Source organism: Pongo abelii, chromosome 6 (assembly GCF_028885655.2).
Source record: "Pongo abelii isolate AG06213 chromosome 6, NHGRI_mPonAbe1-v2.0_pri, whole genome shotgun sequence".
Classification (NCBI taxonomy): domain Eukaryota; kingdom Metazoa; phylum Chordata; class Mammalia; order Primates; family Hominidae; genus Pongo; species Pongo abelii.
The window spans coordinates 34574463-34600379 of record NC_071991.2 but is presented as its reverse complement, the minus strand read 5'-3'; the positions used below and the strand labels follow the sequence as shown (position 1 = coordinate 34600379).

Genomic DNA, 25917 nt, shown 5'->3' with positions numbered 1-25917 from the left:
GAGTGCATTCTCCCTTCTGGTCAGCCCCATCCTGCTGGGTTCTACCTGAGCCTGGCCAAGCCCAGCTCTACCAGGAGCCTATGCTCTCTGCTAGGGACGAGGTATCAGGTGACGCAGCCTGAGAGATAGTGAGGCACTCCCTTCAAGGCCTGAGGGCAATCAGACTGTTCCAGAATAAGCAGATAGAGATGGATGCCAAGTACCTCTGTGGGACAGAATGGATTTGGACCAGCAGAGCTAAATGAAATCTGCTGCAATATCCAGTGATAGAAAATGCTCCTTGGGAGAGGGTGTGCTCAGCCCAGGCCAGCCCTGCCCAGCAGAGAGGGAGGCCCCAGTGCCTAAAGATGAGCAGCACAGACACTGAAGAGCCCATCTGTGGGCTCTTCAGCCCTGCCTGTGGGGCCCATGATGCCTGCTCATCTGGCAGAGAAGTGCAGCCCAGAGAAGAGCAAGTGCCAGGCTGGTGAAGCAGAGGTGGCTCAGCTGGGCCCTGTGGCTCAGTGCTGCAAATTCCTAATTGACAGCTCCTTTACGCATCACAGCATGCCACGTAGACCGATGCCCACAAGTCCACCTCGCTCCAAGTCACAGACAAGGTGAGTGCTCTGGACCCCGAAGGCCAAGGACAGCCCCTGGCTTTTGAGGAACTCCCCAGGGTGCAGCAGCCCTCAGACACTGGCCATCAGCAGGCAGCTCTACCTCCAAGCTCTCTGCATTTGGGAGGAAGGCATCTTTCCTGTAATCTGTGCCTGGAGCAGAGAGCCATGGGCAGAGCCAGCCCTGCCTACCGTTCTTCTGAGTAGGGACTTTTTTAGGCATTTTACCTCCAGATAGGGTGGGACTGGTGGTTTGCAGGCAGGAGCTAGGCCCTTTTCCAGAGACCCCCTGCTCCAAGGCTCTGGACACATCTGATGTGCTGGTTGGAGCCTCTCCCCGGGCAGCAGCCCTGGCAGATAACAGATGGAATGAGACAGAGGCAGTCGCGGTTTTCAAGCTTTGGAGGATATAGAAATTCTCTGAGCTGCTTGGAGAAATGCAGATTCCCAGGCTCGAGCTGCAGAAACTCTGGGCCCCAGACCATGATGTTAGTTCATACCAAGTGCTTCCAACACAGCCTGTGCAGAATGGGCTTTGAGTTGTTGAGACTTTCTCTGTTCTCAATCGCTACTTCCTCAGAGGCACTCTCTCTGGGCTGAATCCTTTCTCCTCCCTGCAACAGTAGCCTGTCTGCCCACAGACAGCACCGCCATCTGCTCAGGTCCCTTGTGTATAGGTACCGTGTCCCCACCCCGGGATCCCACCACGGCCAGGACCCCTTCCCGAGGTGCATCCGGACACTCACCCAGGAGAAGCCGATGCAGCCAATGGCCCCGCACAGCATGTCTGCTAGCATGGCCGGGTACGAGCTGGCAGTGGGGAAGTAGGCGAAGAAGTAGGGGCTGTGCCAGTGCGTCACCTGCATGGGAGGACGGAGCAGCTGCTGAGGAACGAGGAAAGCCAGGCCTCAAGAGAGCAGGGGACCCAGGTACCCCCATGGCCCCCAGCTGCCAGATGCAGCCAGACCCAGAGTTAGGTGAGTGCAGTTCCCCAAATGTCAGCCATCCCAGTACCTTCCTCCATTATTTCGGAGCATTTACACATCACCTTACTGTCCCCACTCCCTTTAAACCAGCTCCCTTTTTGATACTGGAATGTATTTGCTATCTCAGAAGGAAAAGTTCTATCTCCAAAATAAAGTGGAAAATCCTTATCATTTTCCATAACAAAAGAAGTCTCAAAAAACCACACTGTGCTTCAAGTTCTTGCTCCGGTGCTCTCGTCAGTGAAGGCGCTGCCCCAAGGCTGATCTCTTTGTGCCAAAAGCTTCGTTTTCCTAAAACTACTCTAAAAAATAAAGTCTCCATTTAAAAAAAAAAAACAAAAAACCAAGATCCTGATTTTCGAGGTTTCTTTAGTCAAGCCACAAACATGCACCTGGTCTTCCTGCTGCCCCTGGCTCTTCTAGAGGAGCTGAGGCCTTCCCTCCAGCCAAGCAGCTGGATCACCCCGCAGATGTCTCGCCTCTGCTGTCCCTCAGCCTGGCCACTGTCCCTTGCCATTTGCCCTGGCTAAGGGCATCCCACCTTTCTCCAGCCCGCAAGGTGAACACCTGCCACTCCCTGGGTGAGGCGCAGAGGAAAAGCTCATGTGGGCCAGGGAGGAGATCCATAAGGGGTAGTGACAGCTCCATGTGGTATGCTTGGGGACAGGGGGTTCCAGGATCCAGGACGCAAGGGTTGTGGTGGACACCCAGGCAGGGAACGTCTAGCAATGGTAACAAGGGGCCAGCCTCAAACATCTTGGAGTCTGGGAGGACGATCAGGGGAGGACAGAGAAGGAGCAGGTGTAGCCTAGTCTTTGGGTCTTTAATTTGTTCCTGCCAATGTGGTACCTGCCCTGAAGGAACAGAATAAAGTCCTAAAGCCCTCAGGACAACCCTCAGCCCCTGTGCATGGAGAAGGTATAGAAACGGCCATTCAGACCCCTCTCGGGCTGTGACCACGCACTGGTTTCTGAGAGACATTGCCCCATTCTCCGTTGTCCCCTGCTGGTGCTCCATGTCCATCCTGCCTGTGGGAATAGCATGGTGTTGGGAGCACCCTTGGACTGCAAGTCCAGCAGGAACCCTGATTTGCTGGGTTACCCCAGACAACTGACTGCACCTCTCTGTCATCCCCTCAGATAAAATGAAAGCACGTGCTCTGATGCTTCCTCCAGGTCTGGCTCAGAATCCCAGCAGCAGAGGATATGCTCTATCGGGCTTGGCTGCTCTGCTCTGAATGTGAGTATCTGCACACCATTCGTGTCAAAATCCTAACCCCCAAAGTGATGGCATTAAGAGTCAGCGTCTTTGGGAGGTGATTAGGGCATGAGGGTGGGGTCCCCTTAATAAGATTAGTGCCCCCCTACAATGGGATTAGTGCCCTCATAAGAAAAGGCAGAGAGCTGGCTACCTCTTGGTTATGTGAGTACACACTGGGAAGACGGCTGTCTGTAAACCAGGAAGAGAGCCCTCACCTGAACCTAATATCTTGATCTCAGATTTCCTGTCTCTAGAACTGTGAGAAATCAACGTTGTTTAAGCCCCCAGTCTATGTCCTTTGATATAGCAGTCCAAGCTAAGATATCTGTAAGATATCTCTTACAATCTGGGAAGAGATGCAAACATTTATTTCTCAATAGCACTCATCGTTAAATATATGTTGTCTAAGATGTAGCATGAGCGATCCCCCCGATTGTGAAGGCAGCCAACTGAGAGAGCCCACCAAGAACTAGGAGTGTTCAGTAAGGTTTATTTAACAACCACGGCCACCCCAAGTCTGCCAGGGCTTGGGGAGTGGTGGAGAGAGGGAGCTAGCACAGTCTAGGCTTGGGGGCTCAGGTGCGGGAGGTTGGTGATGAGGCTGAGAGGCCGAGAGGAGCTGCACAGGCTGTGATGCCTTCAGCACAGCAGGTCCAGGCCCACGACACTGTTAGGGGCTGAAAAAATGCTTAAATTTCTTCTGTAATCAGGAGGAAAAAACAGTGAACTTTCAGGTTAAAGAAAAAAAATCGATGTTAATATATTCATCTTTATGCCAATGCATTTGTAAAGCATAATTTTCCATATTTCTAGGGAGGACGGAACCGATAAAGACAAAGCGCCCGGGGCCCAGGAGAGTAAGAGCAGCCCTGCGGCTGACTAGCCCCTCAGCACCTGGAGGGCCCATGTGCCTTTGTCTCTCTCCCCTTCCTGTGGTTTCTGGGCTGGAAAAGGACAGAAGCGATTCTTGATTAGGTACAGATGTGTGCTCTTTTGCTTCACTCTCCGCTGATATTCACAGCAACTTTTGAGATGGCTGGGCCTGCACTTGCTCCGCTCACGGCTCGAGAGCTCACCTGGTTTCCTGTGATCACACAGCCAGCAGCTCGTGGGCTGCAGCTCCCACCCAGGGACCCTGCCCAACGCCTGTGCATTTCCCAGCTCAGCTCTGCGCAGTGAATACCCCCATAGAAGGAAGCAGAAAGACTTCAAATCCTCCCTCAGTCTCCTGTACTCCCCACTGCCTGACATTTAGCCACTCCTCTCCTGAAGCGTTTTATGCTGAACAGCTTAGTGTATTTGCACAATTTCTAGCAAGAACCTGAATCCCGTTCTTTGCTCAAAGCATAAATGCCAAGTGAGAATCCCCTGGAAGAAGAAATGTGAGCAGTGTGGTGAGAGAGGCGCTCAGCTACTGAGAAACCGGTCCCTGAGGTCCAGGGCCTGAAGCCTAGCCTCAACCCATGATCAGTGGCCTGTAACCTTGGCTGACCTTATGCCTTCCCAAGGCCTTGGCATTCTGTCTGGATTGAGGGAGTGGGTCTTGATGGTCCCGGACCCCTCTTCTATGAAAATCATATGTCGTTGCTCATAGGCCTTACAACCACAGACGTGCTGGGTCGTGGCAGCGATCAACCAGTGGAGCCCACGGAGATTTTCCCTGCCTGGACTCTGCACATTGTTGCATGGAAGGGCAGGTTTGGCCACCCTCATAAACATTCCTGATCTAGAAACTGGCCGGGCTGCAACTCCCACCCGGACCCTGACTAGGCCAGAGCCACTTTAACCAACAGGCTTTTAGGTGAACTCCTTGGCAGAGAAGATCTACCGTGGAAGCGTAAAGCTGAAGGGAAGTTTCTCTGAGCTCCAACTCTGCTGCCCTGTGAGTGAGTATCGGAGACAGCAGCCAGTCCCGTTGATTTCTGCCCTCTGTGTACCCCAGGCCTACTGGCTTCAGAGAAAGAGGGCTGCCTTGGTGGGCAGTACCACGCTGCCCACTCTCAAATAAACTAAATAAAACGTTTCTTCCACATATGCTAATTACCTATTGCTAAACCCAAGGATGGTGGAAGTATGCTTTATTTGGGGCAATTGACTTATTTGAAAGCAGCCACCAGTGTCTTGCTTCCTAATGTATAAGAGGACATGCTCTATGTACCGAGTGTCTCCGGGCAGGGACTGAGTCTCAGGGGACCTGGGGGAAAGAGCCTCACGCCCTTGGAGCCCACAGAATTTGGATTTTAATCCTGACTTCACCGTGTACTAGCTGTGTGACCTGAGGTGGACCACCTAACCTCTCTGAGCCTCAGTTTCCTCAGTTGTAAAATAGAAATGACAAAAGTTTCTCTCCAACCTGACTGCCATAGCGATTCCTTGAAACAACGCATGTGAATTGCTCAGAGCCCAGTAGGTGCTATGTGAGTTCTAGCCCTCCTGTTTTCTGACCTTGGATACACACTTACCCCAGGCATGATTATCTTCTCAACGTCATTGATGATGTCCTCAAACGTGTCTGGCTCCTGAGGGGCAGTGGCAGGGATCAGCGGCCGCAGGTACCCGGGCTCCACGTCAGGGTAGACCTGGCGTCCCTCAATGCCTTCCATGTAGTTGGCCACGTAATCCACCATCTCCTTCCCTCTCCTTCGGAATTCACTTGTGTTCATGGTGTCTGGGCTCTGTCAGAGGTGAAAACTGCAGAAAGAAAATGATTCAGTGAGCAAATTTTGCAACCTCTGAACTGGAAGGCAGGGATACCAAGCAAGCCGTGGGTAGGGCCACCTGGGCAGTGACTGCATACCCTGGAGGCCACTTGGATCCCAAGTAAGGGGCGCTTTCCCTCCATGTCTGTAGGAGGTAGAAATGGCACTGGATTTGGAACTGAGGCAAAAGCTGCTTCTCCTCTTCACCAGCTATTCAACTGGGAACAACACAATGTCGCTTTATTTCAATAGACTAGAAGCACACTTTTATTTTCATGATCGATTCCAACTTTAATGACAAACACTGGTCCAAGTCCTGCCTCTGCCCTTACCTGCCTTTGAAAGAGACAAGCTTGCCCCTTAGAGCCCCTCTCCTCATCTAGGAAATGAAGACTGCGATGCTGACCTCTCAGGAGGGCATGAAGGCACAGTCACACAATGCACACAAGCCTCAGCTCAGAGCCTGGGGCAGCACACTCTCTCAAAGTTAGTCTTCTTCCCTCCTCTTGATTCTGTCACAGATGGAACTGCACCTTTATGCACCATCTGTTTTTTAAAACTAACGCTCTCCTCCCTCCTTGCATAAGTAATATGCAGGCAATTCTCATTATTGCTGGTAGCTGTGTTCTATGTACAACAGTTGCCATGGCCATAAACTCTGAATTAGTGAATACTGAACCATTTCTTCTAGGGGAAATACAATTTCCTGAAGAGTGATCCCAACATTTTTGTCAACAAATCAATACATAAACTTTTCATGTGTTTTTAAGAGACACTTTATTTAATATATATTGATTCATTAACATTGGACTCACAGCCAACAGCACTGTAACTCCTGTCTGGGGAAGCTTCTCTAACACATGTATTTTCTCCATAAGGCACATCTTGTGCATAAGATGGCTAGACAGCACTTCTGCACCACATTTGGGGGTCATTTTAAACAGCAAAATCACCAAGAAGAAAAACATAAAAATGTGAAGGATGTGGCACTGAATAGACAGAGAGAAGGACACATGTTTACATTATGAGAGCTGAAGCAAGAAGGCAGTGTGTCCCTTTGTTCAGCCTCAGCTGGGAACATACGCATCGGACAAGCACATTCTCCACTACGCTACACATATGTATGTCCCTGAATGGTCTCAAAAGCACCATGAGTATTGATATTTATTGACATTGAGGGTTACAAATGAATTGTAGCAAGTAGGAGAATTTGCATATGTGGAATATGTGAATAAGAATCAATTGTATTTTCAAAACAGGACAGTGAACAACACAAAGAAAAAGATAAGCCTAGAATCCCACCACCCAAAATTCTGGCACGTGTCTTTCTAGAATTTTTATTTTACTTTATTTTATGTATTTATTTTTTTGAGACGGAGTTTTGCTCTTGTCGCCCAGGCTAAAGTGCAATGGCGCGATCTCAGCTCACTGCAACCTCTGCCTCCTGGGTTCAAGTGATTCTCCTGCCTCAGCCTCCTGAGTAGCTGGGATTATAAGCACCCACCACCATGCCCAACTAATTTTTGTATTTTTAGTAGAGGCAGGGTTTCACCACGTTGGCCAGGCTGGTCTCAAACTCCTGACCTCTGGTGATCCACCAACCTCGGCTTCTCAAAGTGCTGGGATTACAGGCATGAGCCACAGCTACCAGCCTCTAGAATATTTTCTATTTATGAGAGACAATTGCATGCTAGGGATGGACTCACAGCCAACAGCACTGTAACTCCTGTCTGGGGAAGCTTCTCTAACACAGGTATTTTCTCCATAAGGCACGTCTTATGCATAGGATGGCACAAGGAAAATGCATAGGGATGCATTTTCAAATCTTTTTCATACTCCAAAGTTTTGTAGATGAGGAAATGGAAGCTCAGAGAGGCAATGTGACATGCCCAAGATCACATGACCAGTAATTGCAGAAATAGGATTCAAATTTATAGCTGGCTCCAGGACAAATTTAAGACAAATTTTCTCATGAGAGTTAAGTGCTTAGGAATACTCTAAATTCAATGTTATTAGCAATGGTGATGACCTTAATATCAGCTTCCAGCACTTCTCTATTTTCCCCATTGTCCATGCTGGGATTTTTAAAAATTTTTGTGAGGTTAAAGGTGGTAAAGAAAAATTGTTCACTAGACACTTGTTAAAAGTGACAAGACAGATTTTACTCAAGACCACTGCAATAGCGATAGAATGTTGCAAAAGGGGAGGGACTGAACTCAATTCCAAAAATAACAGGGGCACACAGGAACTTACAGCCAACGGGCAGGTGAGAGGGTCCGTGGGTGGAAAATTACTACGAGGAACTTGGGTAAGTATCAAGGGTGGAGGGGAAAAAGGAACTCTGGATTAGATACCAAAAGTGGAAGCACATGAGCCTGATTGGACATCAAAGGTGTGCTCAGAAGGCCAAGGAGGAGACTTGGCTAAGCTCTTCCCTCTTGGGCCAGAGGAGCTTGGCTGATGTTTGGTCAAGGTACTTTGACAAAGGTAAACCTGCTTGAATGTGCTTTTCCTTCCATTGGCATTCTCTCTAACATTTTTACTTCCGTGTTCTCTGTTAAATGAACAGTTACAGCAGTTTTTATGTTATTTCAAGGCTTATTAGATCCAGCCCCCATGTTAAAGCTATTGTTTGACGATGCATTTCTCAGCTAGTGAGTGCTTGAGTGGCAGTGATTGAGACGTAAGATTAGACTCTAAATTATAGCAACAGCAAATGCCAAACTAACAAGCATGAGAACAACCACAATGACTGTCTGAAGTTCTGTCGCACCTTTGTGCTTCTTAAACCAACGACCAAGGAGTGTCCTGTTCACCAGCAAAACATCATGGCCATGTGCTAAAGCAGCCAGCTTACAATTCCTTGGGGCCTGCAGGCTTTGAAATTAGTTTTTAGTTCGAAGTGACTGTTTTTTTTTTTTTTATTTTGCACATACAGTGAAACTTGGTTTTCACCTCAAGTGGAAGTATTTCAAATTAATATGACTCAAATTTTTAACTCAAATAGTATCACACTGCAGATCTTTTTGCTAGCCTGTTTTTCTTTACTAATTTCTCAGTATATTTCTCATGTTGATAAATACTTTTCTTTTTTTTTTTTCTTTTTTTCTTTTTTTTTTTTTTTTTTTGAGACGGAGTCTTGCTCTGTCACCCAGGATACAGTGAGGTGGTGCGATCTTGGCTCACGGCAACCTCTGCCTCCCAGGTTCAAGTGATTCTCCTGCCTCAGCCTCCTGAGTGGCTGGGACTACAGGGCATGGTGGCACACACCTGGCTAATTTTTTTTTGTATTTTTAGTAGAGACAGGGTTTTGCCATGTTGGTCAGGCTGGTCTTGAACTCCTGATCTCAAGTGTTCTGCCTGCCTCGGCCTTCCAAATTGCTGGGATTACAGGCATGAGCCACCGCACCTGCCTGATAAATACTTTTCTATTGTGTGATTTCTCACAAGTATTTCACAATGTGAATGTGCCATTTCACAACATGTACCTCACTGCTGAGCATTTATATTATTTCCAATTTTCACCCACATAGTGGGAAGCATTGGTGTATCCCAGTGGCCAACACTCCAAGACCGAGAGCCAAAGAAAGGACTGCGAGTCACACCCTGATTCTATGTATTAGCTATCGTAATTGCATGTATTAGCTATTATAATAGCATGTATTAGCTGTACAACCCAGCGTAAATTGCTGCCATGCTAAACCTCATTTTCTTTAACTGGCAACAAAAATCATGACAATAATAGTATAGGTACACCCTGTTTTATTACATTTTTTACAAATAGAAGGTTTGTGACAACCCTGAATCCAGCAAGTCTATAGGCACAATGTTTCCAAAAGCATGTGCTCACTCAATGACTCTGTGTTACATTTCAGAAACTTTTGTAATATTTCAGACCATTTCAGTATTATTAATCTGTTATGTGATCTATGGTCAGCCATCTTTGATGTTACTATTGTAATTGTTTTGGGACAGCATGGACCATACCCACATGATGGTCAACTTAATAAATTTGTGTCTGACTGAACCACTGACCCATTATTCACCTGTCTTTTTTCCTTTCTTTGGGCCTCCCTGTTCTCTGAGATGTGACAATATTGAAATTAGGTCAATTAGTAACCCTGCAATGGCCTCTAAGTATTCAAGTGACAGGAAGAGTAGGTAGTATGTCTCTCACTTTAAATCAAAAGCTAGAAATGATTCAGCTGAGTGAGGAAGGCATGTCAAAAGTTGAGCCAGGTCAAAAGTGAAGCCAAACAGTTATCCAGGCTGTGAAAGCAAAGGAAAAGTTATTGAAGGAAATTAGAAGTATAACTCCAGTGAGCACAAGAATGCTAAGCAAAATAGCCTTATTTCTGATACGGAGAATGTTTTAGTGGTCTGAATTGAAGATCAAACAAGCCACAACATTTCCTCCAGCCAAAGCCCAATCCAGAGTAAGGTCTTAACTGTCTTCAATTCTATGAAGACTGAGAGAGGTGAGAAAGTTGCAGAATAAATGTCTGAAGTTAGCAGAGTTTTGTTCATGAGGTTTACGGAAAGAAGCTGTCTCCATTACATAGAAGTGCAAGGTGAAACAGCAAGAGCCAGTGGAGAAGCTGCAGCAAGTTATCCAGAAGATCCAGCAAAGATAATCCATGAAAGTGGCTACGGTAAACCATAGATTTTCAATGTAGACTTCATAGCCTTCTATTGGAACAAGATGCCCTCTAGGGCTTTCATAGCCAGAGAGGAGAAGTCAATGCCTGGCTTCAAAACTTCAAAGCACAGGCTGACTCTCAAAGAGGGTAACACAGCTGGTGACTTTAAGTTGCAGCCTATGCTTACTTATTATTCTGAAAATCCTAGGGCCCTTAAAAACTATACCAAATCTACTCTTCCTGTGCTTTATAAATGGAACAACAAAGCCTGGATGACAGCACATCTGTTTACAGTATGGTTTACTGAATATTTGAAGACTATTGTTGAGAGATACTTCTCAGAAAGAGAGATTTCTTTCAAAAATATTACTGCTCATTGACAATGCACCTGGTCACTCAAGAGCGAGATGTACAAGGAGATTAATGTTTTCATTCCTGCTAACTCAACATCCATTCTACAGTCCATTGATCAAAGAGTAATTTAGACTTTCAAGTCTTATTAAGAAATGCATTTCATAAGGCTACATCTGCCATAGATAGTCTTTCATCTGATGAACTTCAGCAAAGTAAATTGAAAACCTTTTGGAAAGAATTTACTATTCTAGATGCCATTAAGAACATTTGTGGGCCGGGCGCAGTGGCTCACGCCTGTAATCCCAGCACTTTGGGAGGCCGAGGTGGGTGGATCACGAGGTCAGGAGATCGAGACGATACTGGCTAGCATGGTGAAACCCTATCTTTACTAAAAATACAAAAAAAATTAGCCAGGTGTGGTGGCGGGCGCCTGTAGTCCCAGCTACTCGGGAGGCTGAGGCAAGAGAATGGCATGAACCTGGGAGGCGGAGCTTGCAGCAGTGAGCCAAGATCGCACCACTGCACTCCAGCCTGGGCGACAGAGCGAGACTCTGTCTCAAAAAAAAAAAAAAAAAAGAACATTTGTGATTCATGGAAAGAGGTCACAATATCAACATTAACAGGAGTTGGAAGAAGTTGATTCCAATCCTCACAGATGACTTCAAGGTTCAAAATTTCAGTGGAAGAAGTCACTGCAGACATGGTGGAAATAGAGAACTAGAATTTTAAATGGAGCTGGAAGATATGACTGAATTGCTGCAATCTCATGATAAAATTGGACAGATTAGTTGCTTCTCGTGGATGAGCAAAGACATCTTGAGATAGAGTGTATTCTTGTTGAAGAGGCTGTGAGTATTGTTGAAACAACAGCAAATGATTTTGAATATTACATAAACTGAGTTGCTAAAGCAGCAGCAAGATTTAAGAGAACTGACTCCAATTTTGAAAGAAGTTCTACTGGGGGTAAAATGCTATCAAACAGCATCACATGCTACAGAGGCATCCTTCATGAAAGGAAGAGTTGATCAATGCAGCAAACTTCATTGTTACTTTGTTTTAAGGAATTGCCACAGCTACCTTAACTTTCAGGTACCACCACCCTGACAAGTCAGCAGCCATCAACATGGAGGCAAGACCCTCCACCAGCAAAAAGATTATGTTTGCTGAAGGATCAGATGATCGTTAGCATTTTTAGCAATAAATTATTTTTAAATTAACGTATATACTTTTTATATATAACGTTATTGCACACTTAATAGACTACAGTATAGTGTAAACAGAACTTTTGTATGCACTGGAGAGAAAAAATTCATGCGACTCTCTTTATGGTGGTCACCTGGAACTGAATTTGCAATATTTCTGAGCTGTGAACACTGAAAATTTGAGACAGGTCTCAGTTAATTTAGAAAGTTTATTTTGCCAAGGTTGAGGACACACCCGTGACACAGCCTCAGGAAGTCCTGATGACATGTGCCCAAGCTTGGTTTTATGCATTTTAGGGAGACATGAGACATCAATCAATTTGTAAGAAGTACATTAGTTCCATCCAGAAAGGCGAGACAGTGCAAAGCAAGGCCCTCCCGCTGCGGGCTTCCAGGTCACGGTAGGTGAGAGACAGATAGTTGCATTCTTTTGAGTTTCTGATAAGTCTTTCCAAAGAAGGCAATCAAAATATGCATCTATCTCTGTGAGCAAAGGGATGACTTGAATAGAATGGGAGACAGATTTTTCCTGAGTGGTTGCCAGCTTGAAAGGGCCTAAGATATTTTCCTTTCACAAGAGGTATTCCTGTAATACCTTGAAGAATTTTGTGTAACAACTAAATAAATAAATGGTAACAAATTAGCACTCAATAAATGTCAGCTATTAGATTTTCTAAATAATCCTAAAATGTGCAACCTCTTGTTTGCATTTCTGTACACTTTCTTTTGCATTAAAAACTTATAAAAAGGAGAACACTTATTTTATAATTTATTTAGAACAAACTATTCTAGAGATAAATATTTTTAGTGTCTTGAAAATATATTGCCAAATTTTCCCCTAAAACATCTTTTTTTTTTTTTTTTTAACCAAATTACTCTCCCAATAGGGAGTGTATAAGAATGCTTATTTTACCATACAATCACTGGGCTTGAATATTCATTTTAAGTTTAACCAGCCTTATAAGCATTTAATGATTCCGTTGTACTTTTTTTTTTTTTTTTTTTTTTTTTGAGACAGAGCCTCACTCTATCGCCTAGGCTGGAGTGCAGTTGTGTGATCTGGGCTCACTGCAATCTCTGCCTCCCAGGTTCAAGCAATTCTCCCGCCTTGACCTCCTGAGTAGGTGGGATTACAGGCGCGTGCCACCATACCCGGCTATTTTTTTGTATTTTTAGTAGAGACAGGGTTTCATCATGTTGGCCAGGCTGGTCTCTAACTCCTGACCTCAAGTGATCCACCCACCTCAGCCTCCCAAAATGCTAGGACTCAGCCTCCCAAAATGCTAGGATTACAGGCATGAGCCACCGCGCCCAGCCCCATTGTACTTTGATTAATGAAACTGAATAGCTTTTTCGTGTGTTTCTTTGCCATTTGGATTACTTTTTTAATGAATTTCTTGCTCACTGCATTCTTTTCCACTAGGGTGTTAGATATTTCTTATTTAATTGTGAGAGTTCTAATATACTAATAATTCTACTCTTATGTCTGTTAAATGTTTTGCAGGCATTTTTCTCATTTTTGTTGGACCCAATTTGCTTATAATTCTATTCTGACCTATGAGAATGTCAATTTTTATGTACTGAAATCTCATAATCTTTTCTTCAGGACTTGTACCTGGTGCGTGACTATTAGCAATGACTTTTGAAGCAAATATTCTAGCTATATCTATTTGCCCTCCTGGGGGGCTGCACATGTAAGGCAGCAAGCTGAAGACTCAGAAGGGGTAGCTGGGCAAGGTTCAGAAAGACGCTTAGCTTCTGGGGGTATCAGCTTTAAGTCACAGCACCAGGCCAAAGCATGTGGCTCTGGAATAAACAAACACAACAAGCAGACACATACCACATACACCAAAAGAAATATTCCTAGTCAAAGTGTAAAATAAGACCTGGTTCTTATATTTTAAATTATTCTCTGTTATTTATTCACAGATTATTTCCCACAAAGACCTTTTTAGAAGGCTCTTAGCATGAAGCCACAGAGAATCTTCTGCTCATTTGCAGCTGTTTGATATTTTATGCCCCCAAGCTGTGTAAATATTAGCTGGAAGACTTAGCCTATGATAAAGGCTGCGGCTTATGCCTCTCCAGGCCCTTGAAATAGCTTCTGTTGACATAATCTGCCCAGTGTTCCAGCAGCTGCACACGACACTATTCTCCACACTATTCTCTACCCCACACTATTCTCCATGCTGCACTATTCTCCATGCAGCCCCTGTGGTGCATTGCCTGTGCACAGTGAGCCGGCTGCCTCCCTGGACTTCTGGCTCAATGTCTTTTTGCATCAGCAACAGTCAGAGCTCATCTCCAGCCCCACATGCTTCAAGAAGAGATGGACTCCCCTGAACTCCCTCAGACCTCCTGATTGACATGTGGGGTTATTTTGTTGTAACGCAACATTTCAGTAATACCCTTTGCTAATGATGGGCTTCTCCAAGCAGGGTCCTCAACTTATTTATTTTTGCATTCTCAGGACCAGTCACAGGCCCTGGACAACAGAGAGCACTGTAGGTATTTGCTGAATGATGAATGAATGAATGATATTTGGTCCTCCAGACATTTTGTTTCTGTAATATACCCTATTGGACTCTACCCTCTACCTTTGAGACAATTCAAATCACCAGCCCCTCACATATTTGCCACAAGGAAGAGTCACAGGAGACACTATGGCTCAGGAGCCACAGCCCCTCCCACCATTGAGTCCTGACCACTTCCACCTGTGCCATACCCTGTCTCAGTCCCTGCCCAGCATCTAGCCCTCCATGCTCAGCACTTGACTAAGTGTCCCTCAGTCTGGGCACCGCAATTTCACTCTTAGGACTTCTCTGCCACAGCCACTGAAGAGAACCCAGCCCAGACCCCTAGCACCACGGGCAAGCCCATCCACGCCACTGTGCACGTGAGGTCGTGGATTCCTCACAAGCCCGGAGTGGGGATGGCAACCATGCGCTGTGGATCTGTCCATGGTACTGCCTGTTCATGCATACAAGACATGATTTTGCTGCAAACACCGGGACACTGGAGAATTTGTTCAGCCTCTCTTGACTTTCCTTTTCCACCCTGATGAAAAGAATAGGGTTGACATTTTTTACACTATTCCAGAAAAAAAGAGCCATAGTTATGTCTCAGAAAATGTAAGCTTTTGGGACTGAGGCCCTGGCTCACTATCACCCTCAAGCATATACTTATAAATCCAGGCACAAAACTAATTTGGCTGATTTCCCCCTGGATTAACTGCTTTCTTTTTTTCTTTTCTTTTCTTTTTTTTTTTTTTTTTTTTTTTTTTTTTTTTTGAGATGGAGTCTTGCTCTGTCGCCCAGGCTGGAATGCAGTGGCATGATCTTGGCTCACTACAACCTCCGCCTCCCAGGTTCAAGCGATTCTCCTGCCTCAGCCTCCTGATAGGTGGGACTACAGGTGTGTGTCACCACACCCGACTAATTTTTGTATTTTTAGGAGAGATGGGGTTTTACCATATTGGTCAGGATGGTCTTGAACTCCTGACCTTGTGATCCGCCCGCCTTGGCCTCCCAAAGTGCTGGGATTACAGGTGTGAACCACCGTACCCAGCCTGACTGGTTTCTTGATGGACATTTTCTCTGTGGGTTCAAAGACCATAAAAATGTCCAGTGGGAGAAATGCTTCCAAGCGAGACCATAAAGAAGTTTCTAGCCATGAGAGCTTTTTAATAACAGGAGAATGGCTATCTGATAAACTTGCCTCAAAAAAAGATCCTCTAAGTTATTTTTTTAACCCTTAAGACTCTGGTTAAACAACAGGCCACTAAGAAGCTTTACATGAGCATTTTTGTCAGTGGCCAAGAGGCACGTGAATAATCTAAATCCACTCACAAGTGGCCTCCAGCTATACCACCAAGTGTCAGGCAGACCCGAGGTCAAGAGTCACTGCTTTCAGTTACTCTGTTACCTTTAACCTCCACCCCTTTCTAAGGCTCCTTCTCAGCCTCTGTGAAAGCAAGAATGCATGCAAATACCTCCCTCCAGTGCTGCTGGGAAGATGAATGAGATGACGGGGTGAGAGCCTGCTGCAGTCAGTGTTCAGTAAAACATTTTCATTAATAATAGGGCAACTGTGGGGGGCGGGGGGAGAGGGGAAATATGAGGACTCTACTTTCTGTCCAACTTTCCTTTACACCTGAAACTGCCCTGAAAGTCTATTAATTTTCTTTAAGTAAAAAATAAAATTATTAACTGGGCAGAAGTGTCTCATTTTGAGGCTTTTGAAGCTGGCTTCCTCAGCTCCTTCCTTCCTCCCCTTCTAGGACACATTATCTTCACCTGTATTTCTCTTCCACAGCTCTCAAACTCATCTGTTTACAAACTGGAAATCCACTGTTTTGCAACTGCTGGGTTTTTTTAGCTTACAAGACTTAGGTAGCGCTGACAGATTTGTCAGATTCTTTGATGAGATAATAGTCAGGGACTAGAGCCAGAGTTAGTGCTCAGGGCTACTTTCTATACAACTGCTCTTCTCAGAGACTGTGGTCCTCAAAGCCAATTATTCTACATGATTGACCACAGGTTCCCGCAGCGTTCTTCAGAAAGTCATGAAGATTCTGTGTCACTGAGGCCCTTAGCACATGGGTTTTATAAACTAGAGAGAGAGAAACATCACAGACTTCCTTACGTGGGTAAAAAGCAACATAAATAGAAAGTGTTCTGGGAGGCAGCATGGCACTGCATGGGAGAGGGGTGGACTCTGGATCCAGAGAACTCGGCTTGCATCTTATCTCCAAGGCTTACTAGCTGGGTGACCTCAGGTAACCGAGGAAGCTCAGGTAACCTCTCTGGCCACTATGATGCACTCCCATCCCTCTGATGGAGAGATGGGAGAGACTGTGCTCCTGGAACCAGGATCCAGGCAGTCCGTGCAAAGCTGCCACCAGGTCGGGCTTGCTGGGAGAGCAGGCATGCAGGAGGAGGCTGAGCCAGTGTCACGGGGATGGTGGTACCTCTGCCTTCCAGCCTCCCACTAAACCTCCCATTGGCAGAACCCTACCACAGTCCAGGTGTCCTGGGTTCCTGAGAAGCATGGCTTGTGCGGTTTGGAGTCAGTGGGGGAGACAAGAGATCTGTTGGAAAAGAGACCCAGGACAGGCTGACGTCTTAGCTCCTTTAATGCTTTATTGGTGAGAGCTATTACTGTGCTCATTTTAAAAGGGAGGGACCTGGGACCCAGAGAAGGGAAGGACTGTCCCAGGTGTGAAGCTGGTTGCAGCAAAGCCAAGGCAGAACCCCTGTTTCCTTCATCCTGTAGGCCAAAGTGTCTCTACTTATATTTGACACAATAAAGCCAGGGCACCACACACACACATACGCACACACACTTGCGACTATCTTACACTTGTACCACTACTTTTATGTAGACCCGGGTGTTCTTGTTTAAATAGGCACTCTCTCATTGGTCTAAAAAATAGTTAACATTGATATGAACTTACATGTGCCAAGAACCACGTTAAGCTCTTTGCCTGGTTCTCGTATTTAATCTTCATAAGAACCTTGTCAGGACTACTATTACTCCCTTTAACAGATGAGAAGACCGAGGCACAGAGAGGCTGCACAACTGAACCAAGACTCCACACCTGCTGTAGTCAGATGAGGCCACAGTTGAACTCCTGCAGTCTGGCTCCTGAAGGCACCCGAGAGAATGTCCTGGACTCAAACACAGGTACAGAGCATCCCTAACAGCTGTAGCCAGATGCATATCAGTTGATGAAAAGAGCATGGCTTAAGTAACTTCAGGATTAGAAACTTGTAAAACCAGTTTCTCCCAGGGCTGCAAGGAATGATTTCTTGAATGCCTGCTGAGAACCACAGGGGCACCACAGCTTCCACGGTGCCTTGGTTGCTTATAGATCATGTTCGTTACAAATGGTAACCAGAAAGAGAAAGGGTTTGGGCAGCTCTTGGCTGGAGGTGAGACCGTGGCCAAGCCCCCTATCTTAGTCCCTTTGGGCTGCTATAAAAAGTACTATAGGCTGGGCAGCTTATAAACAACAGACAATGATTTCTTAGAGTTCTGAGGCTGGAAGTCCAAGATTAAGGTCCCGGCAGATTTGGTATCTGGTGAGGCTTGTTTCTCATGACATAGCCTTCTCTCTATGTCCTCACATGGTGAAAGGGGTGATGGGTCTCTCTAGGGTCTCTTTTATAAGGGTACTTATTCCATTCATGAGGGCTCTGACTTCATGACCTAATCACCTCTCAACGTTCCCATTTCCTAATACGTTGCAGGTGAGGATTTCAACATAGGAATGTTGGGAGAAACACACACGTCCACTCCATTGCAGCTCCACTTGCAATCTGTACCATGGCCATCATCCTAGGCACCACACAGAACCATGAAGAGAGTACCAGATAATTACAAGGTAGATGCTCGAAGCATAGCATTTCACTCTCCACACCTGTGCAAATTCAGGAGGAATCAAATCCGTCATCTCAAGGGAGTTTCTGTCCAGAAAGGAACTCCTGTAAGGGACTTTGCACTGGGTTCTAAGTCCCACTCCGCCCAGCTGGCCTCCTTGGCGAGATTGGTCTGCGTTGGAAAATGGACCTGCCACAATCAAGTGGAGCTATGCTTTCAGCACTACAATTCCACAGGACAGTCCTCCTCCTCCTCCTCCTTATGAAGAGTAGAAAGAATGGTGGGTTTGCATTCAGAGAAAACAGCTTGAGTCCATAGCTCTGTGGCAAGAGGCATGCAGCTGCTGGCTGACATCTTGGCCTCTCTGAGTCTGTTTCTTTACTTGTAAAATGGGGCCGCAAGCTCATGCAGGCAGAGAGCACTTTGGACTGTAAACCTGTGTCTAGCAATTATTATTATTGATGCTACAAAAGACAGGCAGAAGCCTCTTCTCCTGGGGTAGCATAAGAGAAAAGGGAAAAAATTTCTACAACAAACAAAGATCAAAATTCAGGGGAAAGCTTTGCTCCTCTGCTGACATGAAGGAGGAAGGAGCTTTGTGCAGCTGTTTCTTATTCATTCCCTGTTTAATAAACAATGCTCTGTCAAAGTAGATTCTTGGCCAACAATTATCCGTGGAAAGGAGCCATAGAGAACTTTGTCTTGGTTTTCAATTTTCCTCCCATGGAAAGATGCTACTTCCACTCATATCTCTGTAACCATGCTGTGACCTAAGTGAATGCTGGCTGGAAAAATTCATAACTTGAGCAATTTCAAAAGACAAAAAAGAATGCCAAGGACATGAAACTGATTTTAGTCCCGACCGTAGACAATTCAAATAGTTGCAATGAGGGTGTGTGTATGACTGGGGATCCTTTTTTCACTTGACATTTTTCCTGCATGCCTAATTACAAAATGCAGAATTTCCTTAACATAACGCTCCTATTTGCACTTATTAAGGGCTGCTGGGTGGGGATTTCACCGTGTTCCTATGACACCATCCATCCGCACTTTGCCTGTTAGCTGTTTGCTGTTATGGACAGCACCGTCATGAGTAGATGACACCCCACCATCACCATACACGTCACACCTATTGGGTCTGTCTTTCAAAGATATTAATTCCCCAGTGGAATTGAGACATGTGAGTTGTACAGTTCTTTTTGCGTGTTGTCAATTTCTTTTTGAAAAACTGGAATGATACAGAAATGTCACCCATCATCAGACATTGAGCATAGACACTCCATCTCTGTAAGCTTTGCTCCTTCATTCACATTTTAACTTTAAACCTTAAAACATTCAAATTTTATTATTTTCATTCATGGTTGCTAATTCTGAAAGTTTATATGATAACTACTAGGTAATTTTAACTTTTCTCCTTTGTTTTCATTTTATTGAAGAGTTATGTCAGAAGAAACTTTTCAGAAATCACCCCCCCTTACAAATTTTTTCCCTTATTTTTTCTCAATTCTTTCCCCCTTTCTCTTGCACTCACATTAATAGTTCACAAGAGATCATAACCATCTGCCTTTGCTATTGGCTTGAGACAATTCGAATTATGTTCTAGCTGGTTGCTTCTTTTCATCATAGTCATAACATCCAGTGCCCATGACATGTCCTGGTTTACCGTCTATTACAAACACAGGACACCTGCACTGTGAATCTATTTAGTATGCTTTGGTACACTCTTTGAGGAGTCCTTATGAGCCAGTTTGGTGGTAAATATTGACTTCTAGATTCACAGCGAATGCTTCCCTATTCCTCATATTGAACAGCTGCTGGCCTGGGGCCTGGTGTTGCTAAGAAGCCTGCACTTGAGGTGCCGCCCTCCAAGAAAAAATCCTGAGAATCTATTGAACTCTGGTTGCCACATCCTATTGTCCAAGAAACCAAACAAATCAGCAGTGCTCAAGCTCCTGATAAGCTCATGGTATACATTATCTCACTGAACACGCTCACAACCCTGCCAGGCCAGTAGAGTTATTGCTGTTTAACTTGACCACAGCCACACAGCCAGTAAGTGAAGGAGTGGGTGCCGGTGTTCTGAAGCCAGCATTTTCCTAACACACCTTTGGCCTGGGAATCCACTTACACCTGCACTGTCAGCTGCCTGTGTCCTCACCATGGCCAGAGATGAGACCACAGGACTCTAAACAGGGCTCCCACTGGGGATGGGGAAGGTGGTGCCTGCAACCCAGAGTGTGGTCCAGGGCTCCTGCCTGGTTCACTGCACATGAGAGAACAGGGGAATGTGGCTTCAGGTGGGAGCGCTGAGCCCACAGACACACGTCTGCCTCCACCCACCTGGGCTGATCCCAACAGAAACAGGCAGAGGCTCAACAAACTCTGCTGCCCTCCATGCCCCAAGAGAAGTGCCTCTCCCCTACCTCCTCCAAAGCAGAAGAAATGTTGAATAGTTGCCATATACAGGGCAGCAGTGTAAGCCCTTTACCTATATTCTCCTAAACTTCACATCAGCTCTGCAAAGTAGCAGCCTGATCCCCTCTACAGCAATGCGGAGAGGCTGAGGGAAGCATGCAGCAGGCACAGAGCTCCTCTCAGCCCGCACAGCTCAGAAATGGCTTTCACACTTGCCTCTGTACAAACCAGAAGACCAGGACCCTCTGCTGTCTCTCAACACAGTGGGATTCTAACCTTTTCTATGAGGTCCTGTGCCCATCGCTGTCCCATATGCCCACAAGGTGCCTCTGGGCTCCCTGAATGTCTTCCTTCAGAAATGCCAACAAGCACCAGACAAACACAAAACATCAGAACACTTCTTTTTTTTTTTTTTTTTTTTTGAGACAGAGTCTTGCTCTGTTGCCCAGGCCGCAGTGCAATGGCATGATCTCGGCTCACTGCAACCTCCGCCTCCCGGGTTCAAGCAATTCTCCTGCTTCAGCCCCCTGCGTAACTGGGACTATAGGCACACACCACCACGCCTGTCTAATTTTTTGTGTTTTTAGTAGAGATACGGTTTCACCATGTTGGCCAGGCTGGTCTTGAACTCCCGACCTCAGGTGATCCACTCACCTCAGCCTCCCAAAGTGTTGGGATTACAGGCGTGAGCCACTGCACCCGGCTGCAGAACACTTCTTTTAAAATACCCAGGTAGTATGGTTTTCCTAGAGCCATTTCCTAAACTTAACAACTGACTCAAGTTGAGTGTCTGAAAGTAAAACCTTCAGAATAATCAACATCTTGAAGAGCAGAAAACAAAAGTAATTAGATCCCTCGGGCTATCTCTTTGAATTTGTGGCAAGGGGAGTTAAGGGGGATTTATTTTAATTATTTTCTTCACACTGGCTGTGTGTAGTGGCCCACCCAGTGTGTGCCCAGAAGACAGGAAGAAAAGAAACTGCTGAGAATGGCTTGATTTTGTTTCCTTCAGAACCATCCAGACACCCCTTAACTTGCTCTGTGGTCAGCCATCCAGGATGCCTGTGTTCTAGTCTGGGGTCACCGCACGCTGCCAGCAGGACTCCCGTGCCCCCAGCAAAAGGAGTGTTTGTCTCTAGCACCCTTGACAAACCAACAGAGGACCAGCTTTTGTGCAGTGATTGTCACCTTTTGGAGGGGAAACCCTGCTTATCTGAATGAGAAATTTTCGCAAGGAGCCTCTGCCCTTGGAGTCTTCAAGACAGTAACAAGCCTGTGGAAAGAACCCATGTCACCTGCCTGAATTTTGCTTGGAAACTGAAGAAAACAGGCTATGGAGGGCGCAGCAGACCACTCAGCAGCATTTTCAGTGCCCTCACACTTTCCTCCCTTATTCACAATAGAGCTCTCATTTATTGAGCACCTATTGTGTGCCCGCCCCTTTATAAAATCAAACCTGGTTTTTACTATGATCTGGGGGAGGATGCTGTTAATTAGCTCCTCTCCTTCACGTCTGAGGAAGGAAAGGCGGCCAGGGAGGTGTGCATCTGAATGCAAACCCGAGTCTGTGGGGCTGCATAGCCTCCTTCTGTCCCACCCATCGTGTGGTCTCCACGGTCTCTATATGCACACGAGCCAGTCTGGAAAATAATTTGCACTCACTTAGTTATGTTGCTGTCATGGCTCTAGGAATGTGGCCTAAAAAGCAATCCAAAGTTTCAGATTCTCTGCCTGACCTGTTGCTTGCAGATGGCACAAAAAAGCAAGCCGACCTAGGTTGGTGCCTATTTTCTTGAAAAGTTCCTGTAAACCCTGTGTCACCTGCACACACTGAATGCTCAGCTGTCCCTGTCGGCCGAACCTCCTTCCTCCTGCAGGAGGGGAACTCAGCACAGCTAGAATCAACCGGCAAACCTCCCACCCCAAACCCCAGGGTCACGGCCATCCAGGGAGCTGGACTCGTGAGCCATGAGGACAAAGAGCAGTACTCACAGGCAGCCGGGAGTGACTTGCTCTCTGTCCTCTCTCTCTCCTCTCCACAGTGACAGTTAAGAGGCACAGAAGATGTGATTGCCATTTATGTAGACACAGTGTCTGCCTCCCCGAAGCCAATCAGAGCTGCTGGCTCTGCATTATTTACTGAGCAGCATCCCTCCACCCTCCCACCACCTCCTGCCCCCACTCTGCCCCCAGGGGGAGAGAGCCATCCTAGCAGGACGGAGAGGAGCAGCAGGGCCTGCTGGGGCTGGGGAGAGGCCAAGGAAAAAATGGGCCCTGTGTTCCCAGGCACTGTGTAGGATGCAGATTTGGGGCCAGGGCTCCTGGGACTCTCCCAGCAACTCTGAGAACCCCCAGGCTCCACTCCAAGGGTGAGGAAGGGACGGCGTGGCATTTGGGGAGTGCTCACTCTGGGTCTGCTCCTTCTGTGAGGGACTATTAGGACCCTGTGATACCCCGGAGGCCCAGAGTCCCAAGCCCACTTCCCCATATGAGAAAGTGAAGTGAGATGTAGATTAGGTGTTGAGCCGCGAGCATCTCAAACCCCTGTGCTGTTACCCTTAAGCCTATCAGCATCTAAAACATGGTTTGGGCTCCGTCTCTCCTCCCACCATAGGGCAGCAACAGGGAGGATCATCTTCCCCACCTCCACCCCCTTCCCCCACTCCTGGTTGATGGGTGCAATAGAAAGAGCAGGACTCCGTTTCTCCTGAAGGTGCACGCGGAGTCATGTGAAGCTAGGAAAGGGGCCTGGACTTTGCAGAGAAGGAATAGTGGAGAACAGGGTCCACTCAGATGACGAGCAGCCTGCAGGTGCCCCTGCCCCGACCACACACACATGCACACACACCATGCACATTATGCATGCACACACATACACAAGCATACATGCATGCATGTTTATACACACTACACACATACAATAGCACATGCATATATGCATGCATACCACACACACATGCACACACACACACATACCTAAGTGCATGCATGCACACACATACACATACCACATCTAGGGCTTATGGCACAGTCCAGAGCTAGAAATTCCCCAAGGAGAGCCATCCATCCTCTGACTTTAAGCAGCATCTTTTCAAGGAAGAAGCTACCCCTCTAGAGCAGGGACCCCCATGGAGCTGGGACAGAGGCAGCGGCCTTCAAGGCAGCAGAATGTGCCATGAGTGCAGGGGCTGCAGGGCGGGGACCTGGCAGGTGGTACAAGTGAGGGGATCCTGGTCTCAGCCTGTGCATAAGCAGCTCCCTCCAGCAGCCGTGCAGGGACCCGCAGGCAGCAACCACGTGGACAATGGAGGCAGTAAGGAGATTAGGCCCCATCTGTGCAGAGGGCAAGATGGGAGCTGCCCAAGCGTCACCACCCAGGGGGAGCCAGAAGCCAGCAGCAGGGTGGCTCATCCCCCCAAACACTGTGAGTTCAGCCATGACCACAGAGGAGAGGCAGGCCCCAGCCATGAGCATTGGAGCTCTGTGGGAGGGGACAGTGTCAAGCTGGACAGCCAGGCACTTCTTCAGCTGAAACTCCTCTGTCCTGAGGAACACAGACTGCCCCTTTCTTGCCCCTGGCAATGCACCCAGGAGAAAGAGCCCTGGTCGGGGAGGACTGGCCAGGAGCTTGGGGGCTGCAGTGGGTGACTGAGCACAGGGCTCCTGCAGGGCAGAGCTGGGGCTGCACTGCTCCCTGGGTGTGTGCCCTTCACCCTGCATACGGCTTGGGCTACACACCAGGGGGACACAGGTATGAGGAGGTGCTGATATTTTATTATCATTTATGTATAAATAGTATTTAATCTCTATTTTGTTTTTCTTTGATACATGAGTTATTCAGTAGCTATTCAAAAAATGTCCAGACTGCCAGGCACAGTGACTCACGCCTGTAATCCCAGCACTTTGGGAGGCCAAGGTGGGCACATCACCTGAGGTCAGGAGTTCGAGACCACCCTGGCCAACATGATGAAATCCCACCTCTACTAAAAATACAAAAATTAGCTGGGCACAGTGGCAGGCACTTGTAATCCCAGCTACTCAGGAGGCTGAGGCAGGAGAACTGCTTGAACTTGAGAGGCAGAAGTTGCAGTGAGCCGAGACTGTGCCATTGCACTCCAGCCTGGGTGGCAGAGTAAGACTCCATCTCAAAAAAAAAAAAGTCCAGACATACATAGCAATATTTGCTTATTTTTTAATTGAATTCTAATTTAATTAATTGGATTGAATTGCGGTCAGAGAACATGTTGTTGTGAGAGAAATTCTCTGATAGATGTTGACATTTGCATAATGCCACTTAAGACACTTAAGAAAGTGTATCTTCCAATTTTTAGGTATTTGATTCCATATATGTCCAATAAAGCAAGATGATTACTTTTGTTTTTGAAATTTTCTAAATGTTTACTAATGTTTTGTTTGCTAAATCTATCATCCAGTTTACTATAATTGGTAAAGATGGTGGATTTGTTGATTTCTCTCCATAGTTGAACCAAGATTTTCTTTATATATTTAAGGCTCTATGTATCTTTAAAACTGCAACATATTCCTGGCAGAGTAAAACTTTCATAATTTTATTTTATTATTATTATTATTTCTTGAGACAGGGTCTCACTCTGTCACCCAGGCTGAAGTGCAGTGACTTGATCTCGGCTCACCACAACCTCCACCTCCCACGCTCAGGTGATTCTCCTGCCTCAGCCTCGTAAGTAGCTGGGACTACAGGTGCACGCCACCACACCTGGCTAATGTTTGTGTTTTTATTGGAAATGAGGTCTCCATGCTGCTCAGGCTGGTCTCAAACTCCTGAGCACAAGTGATCTGCCCGCCTTAGCCTCCCCAAATGCTGGGATTACAGGCGTGAGCCACAGCACCCAGCCCTCATTTTATATAATAATTAATTTATTTATTGAGTTGATTACTCAATTGACCTTGTTAAAATGTGAAAACTCCGCTCTTCTTCCACATCGTACCTGCAATCAATATTCCTGAGCCTCTCCCCTTTCCTGGAGACCAGGGTGGCGTGAAGCTCAGGGGTGGCACTGTAGGCAGATGGCTGTGTCTCTTCAAACTTATTTAGTAATTTTTAAGAGTCTGAAAATTATGATTTAAATATTAAGCAGCACCAACATGTCCCTGGTTTCAAAAATGTCACGTATCCACTTTGCCAGGACTTCCAGGGTAGAGTTCTATAGGGTCATCTTCATCCTGCACCACATCCAGATAAGCACAGAGAGCAAGGCTGAATGCTGGAGGGACTTACCTCAGCCACGGGAGCAGCACTTGTCGCCCTGGACCTACACACTGGATTGCTTGGCTGCCCGACAGCACCAAGTGCAAACGGGCTACATTCACATTTGGTCTCTGCCAGCTGCAAGATCTTATGC

The 25917-nt window shown here is 46.5% G+C and overlaps 1 protein-coding gene across 1 annotated transcript in view; it reads right to left on the bottom strand.

Annotated features, from left to right (window-relative positions):
- DDC (dopa decarboxylase) overlaps window positions 1-22633 on the bottom strand; it is a 95401-nt gene extending 72768 nt beyond the window's left edge. Inside the window, exons 1-3 of the mRNA XM_024249767.3 lie at window positions 22529-22633; window positions 5308-5536; window positions 1346-1459 (exon numbers count right to left, since the gene is read on the bottom strand). Coding sequence (XP_024105535.2) covers window positions 1346-1459; window positions 5308-5508 — 315 coding nt within the window. The 5' untranslated portion in view covers window positions 5509-5536; window positions 22529-22633. The remainder of the gene's footprint in view (window positions 1-1345; window positions 1460-5307; window positions 5537-22528) is intronic.
- Window positions 22634-25917: the final 3284 nt, after the last annotated feature.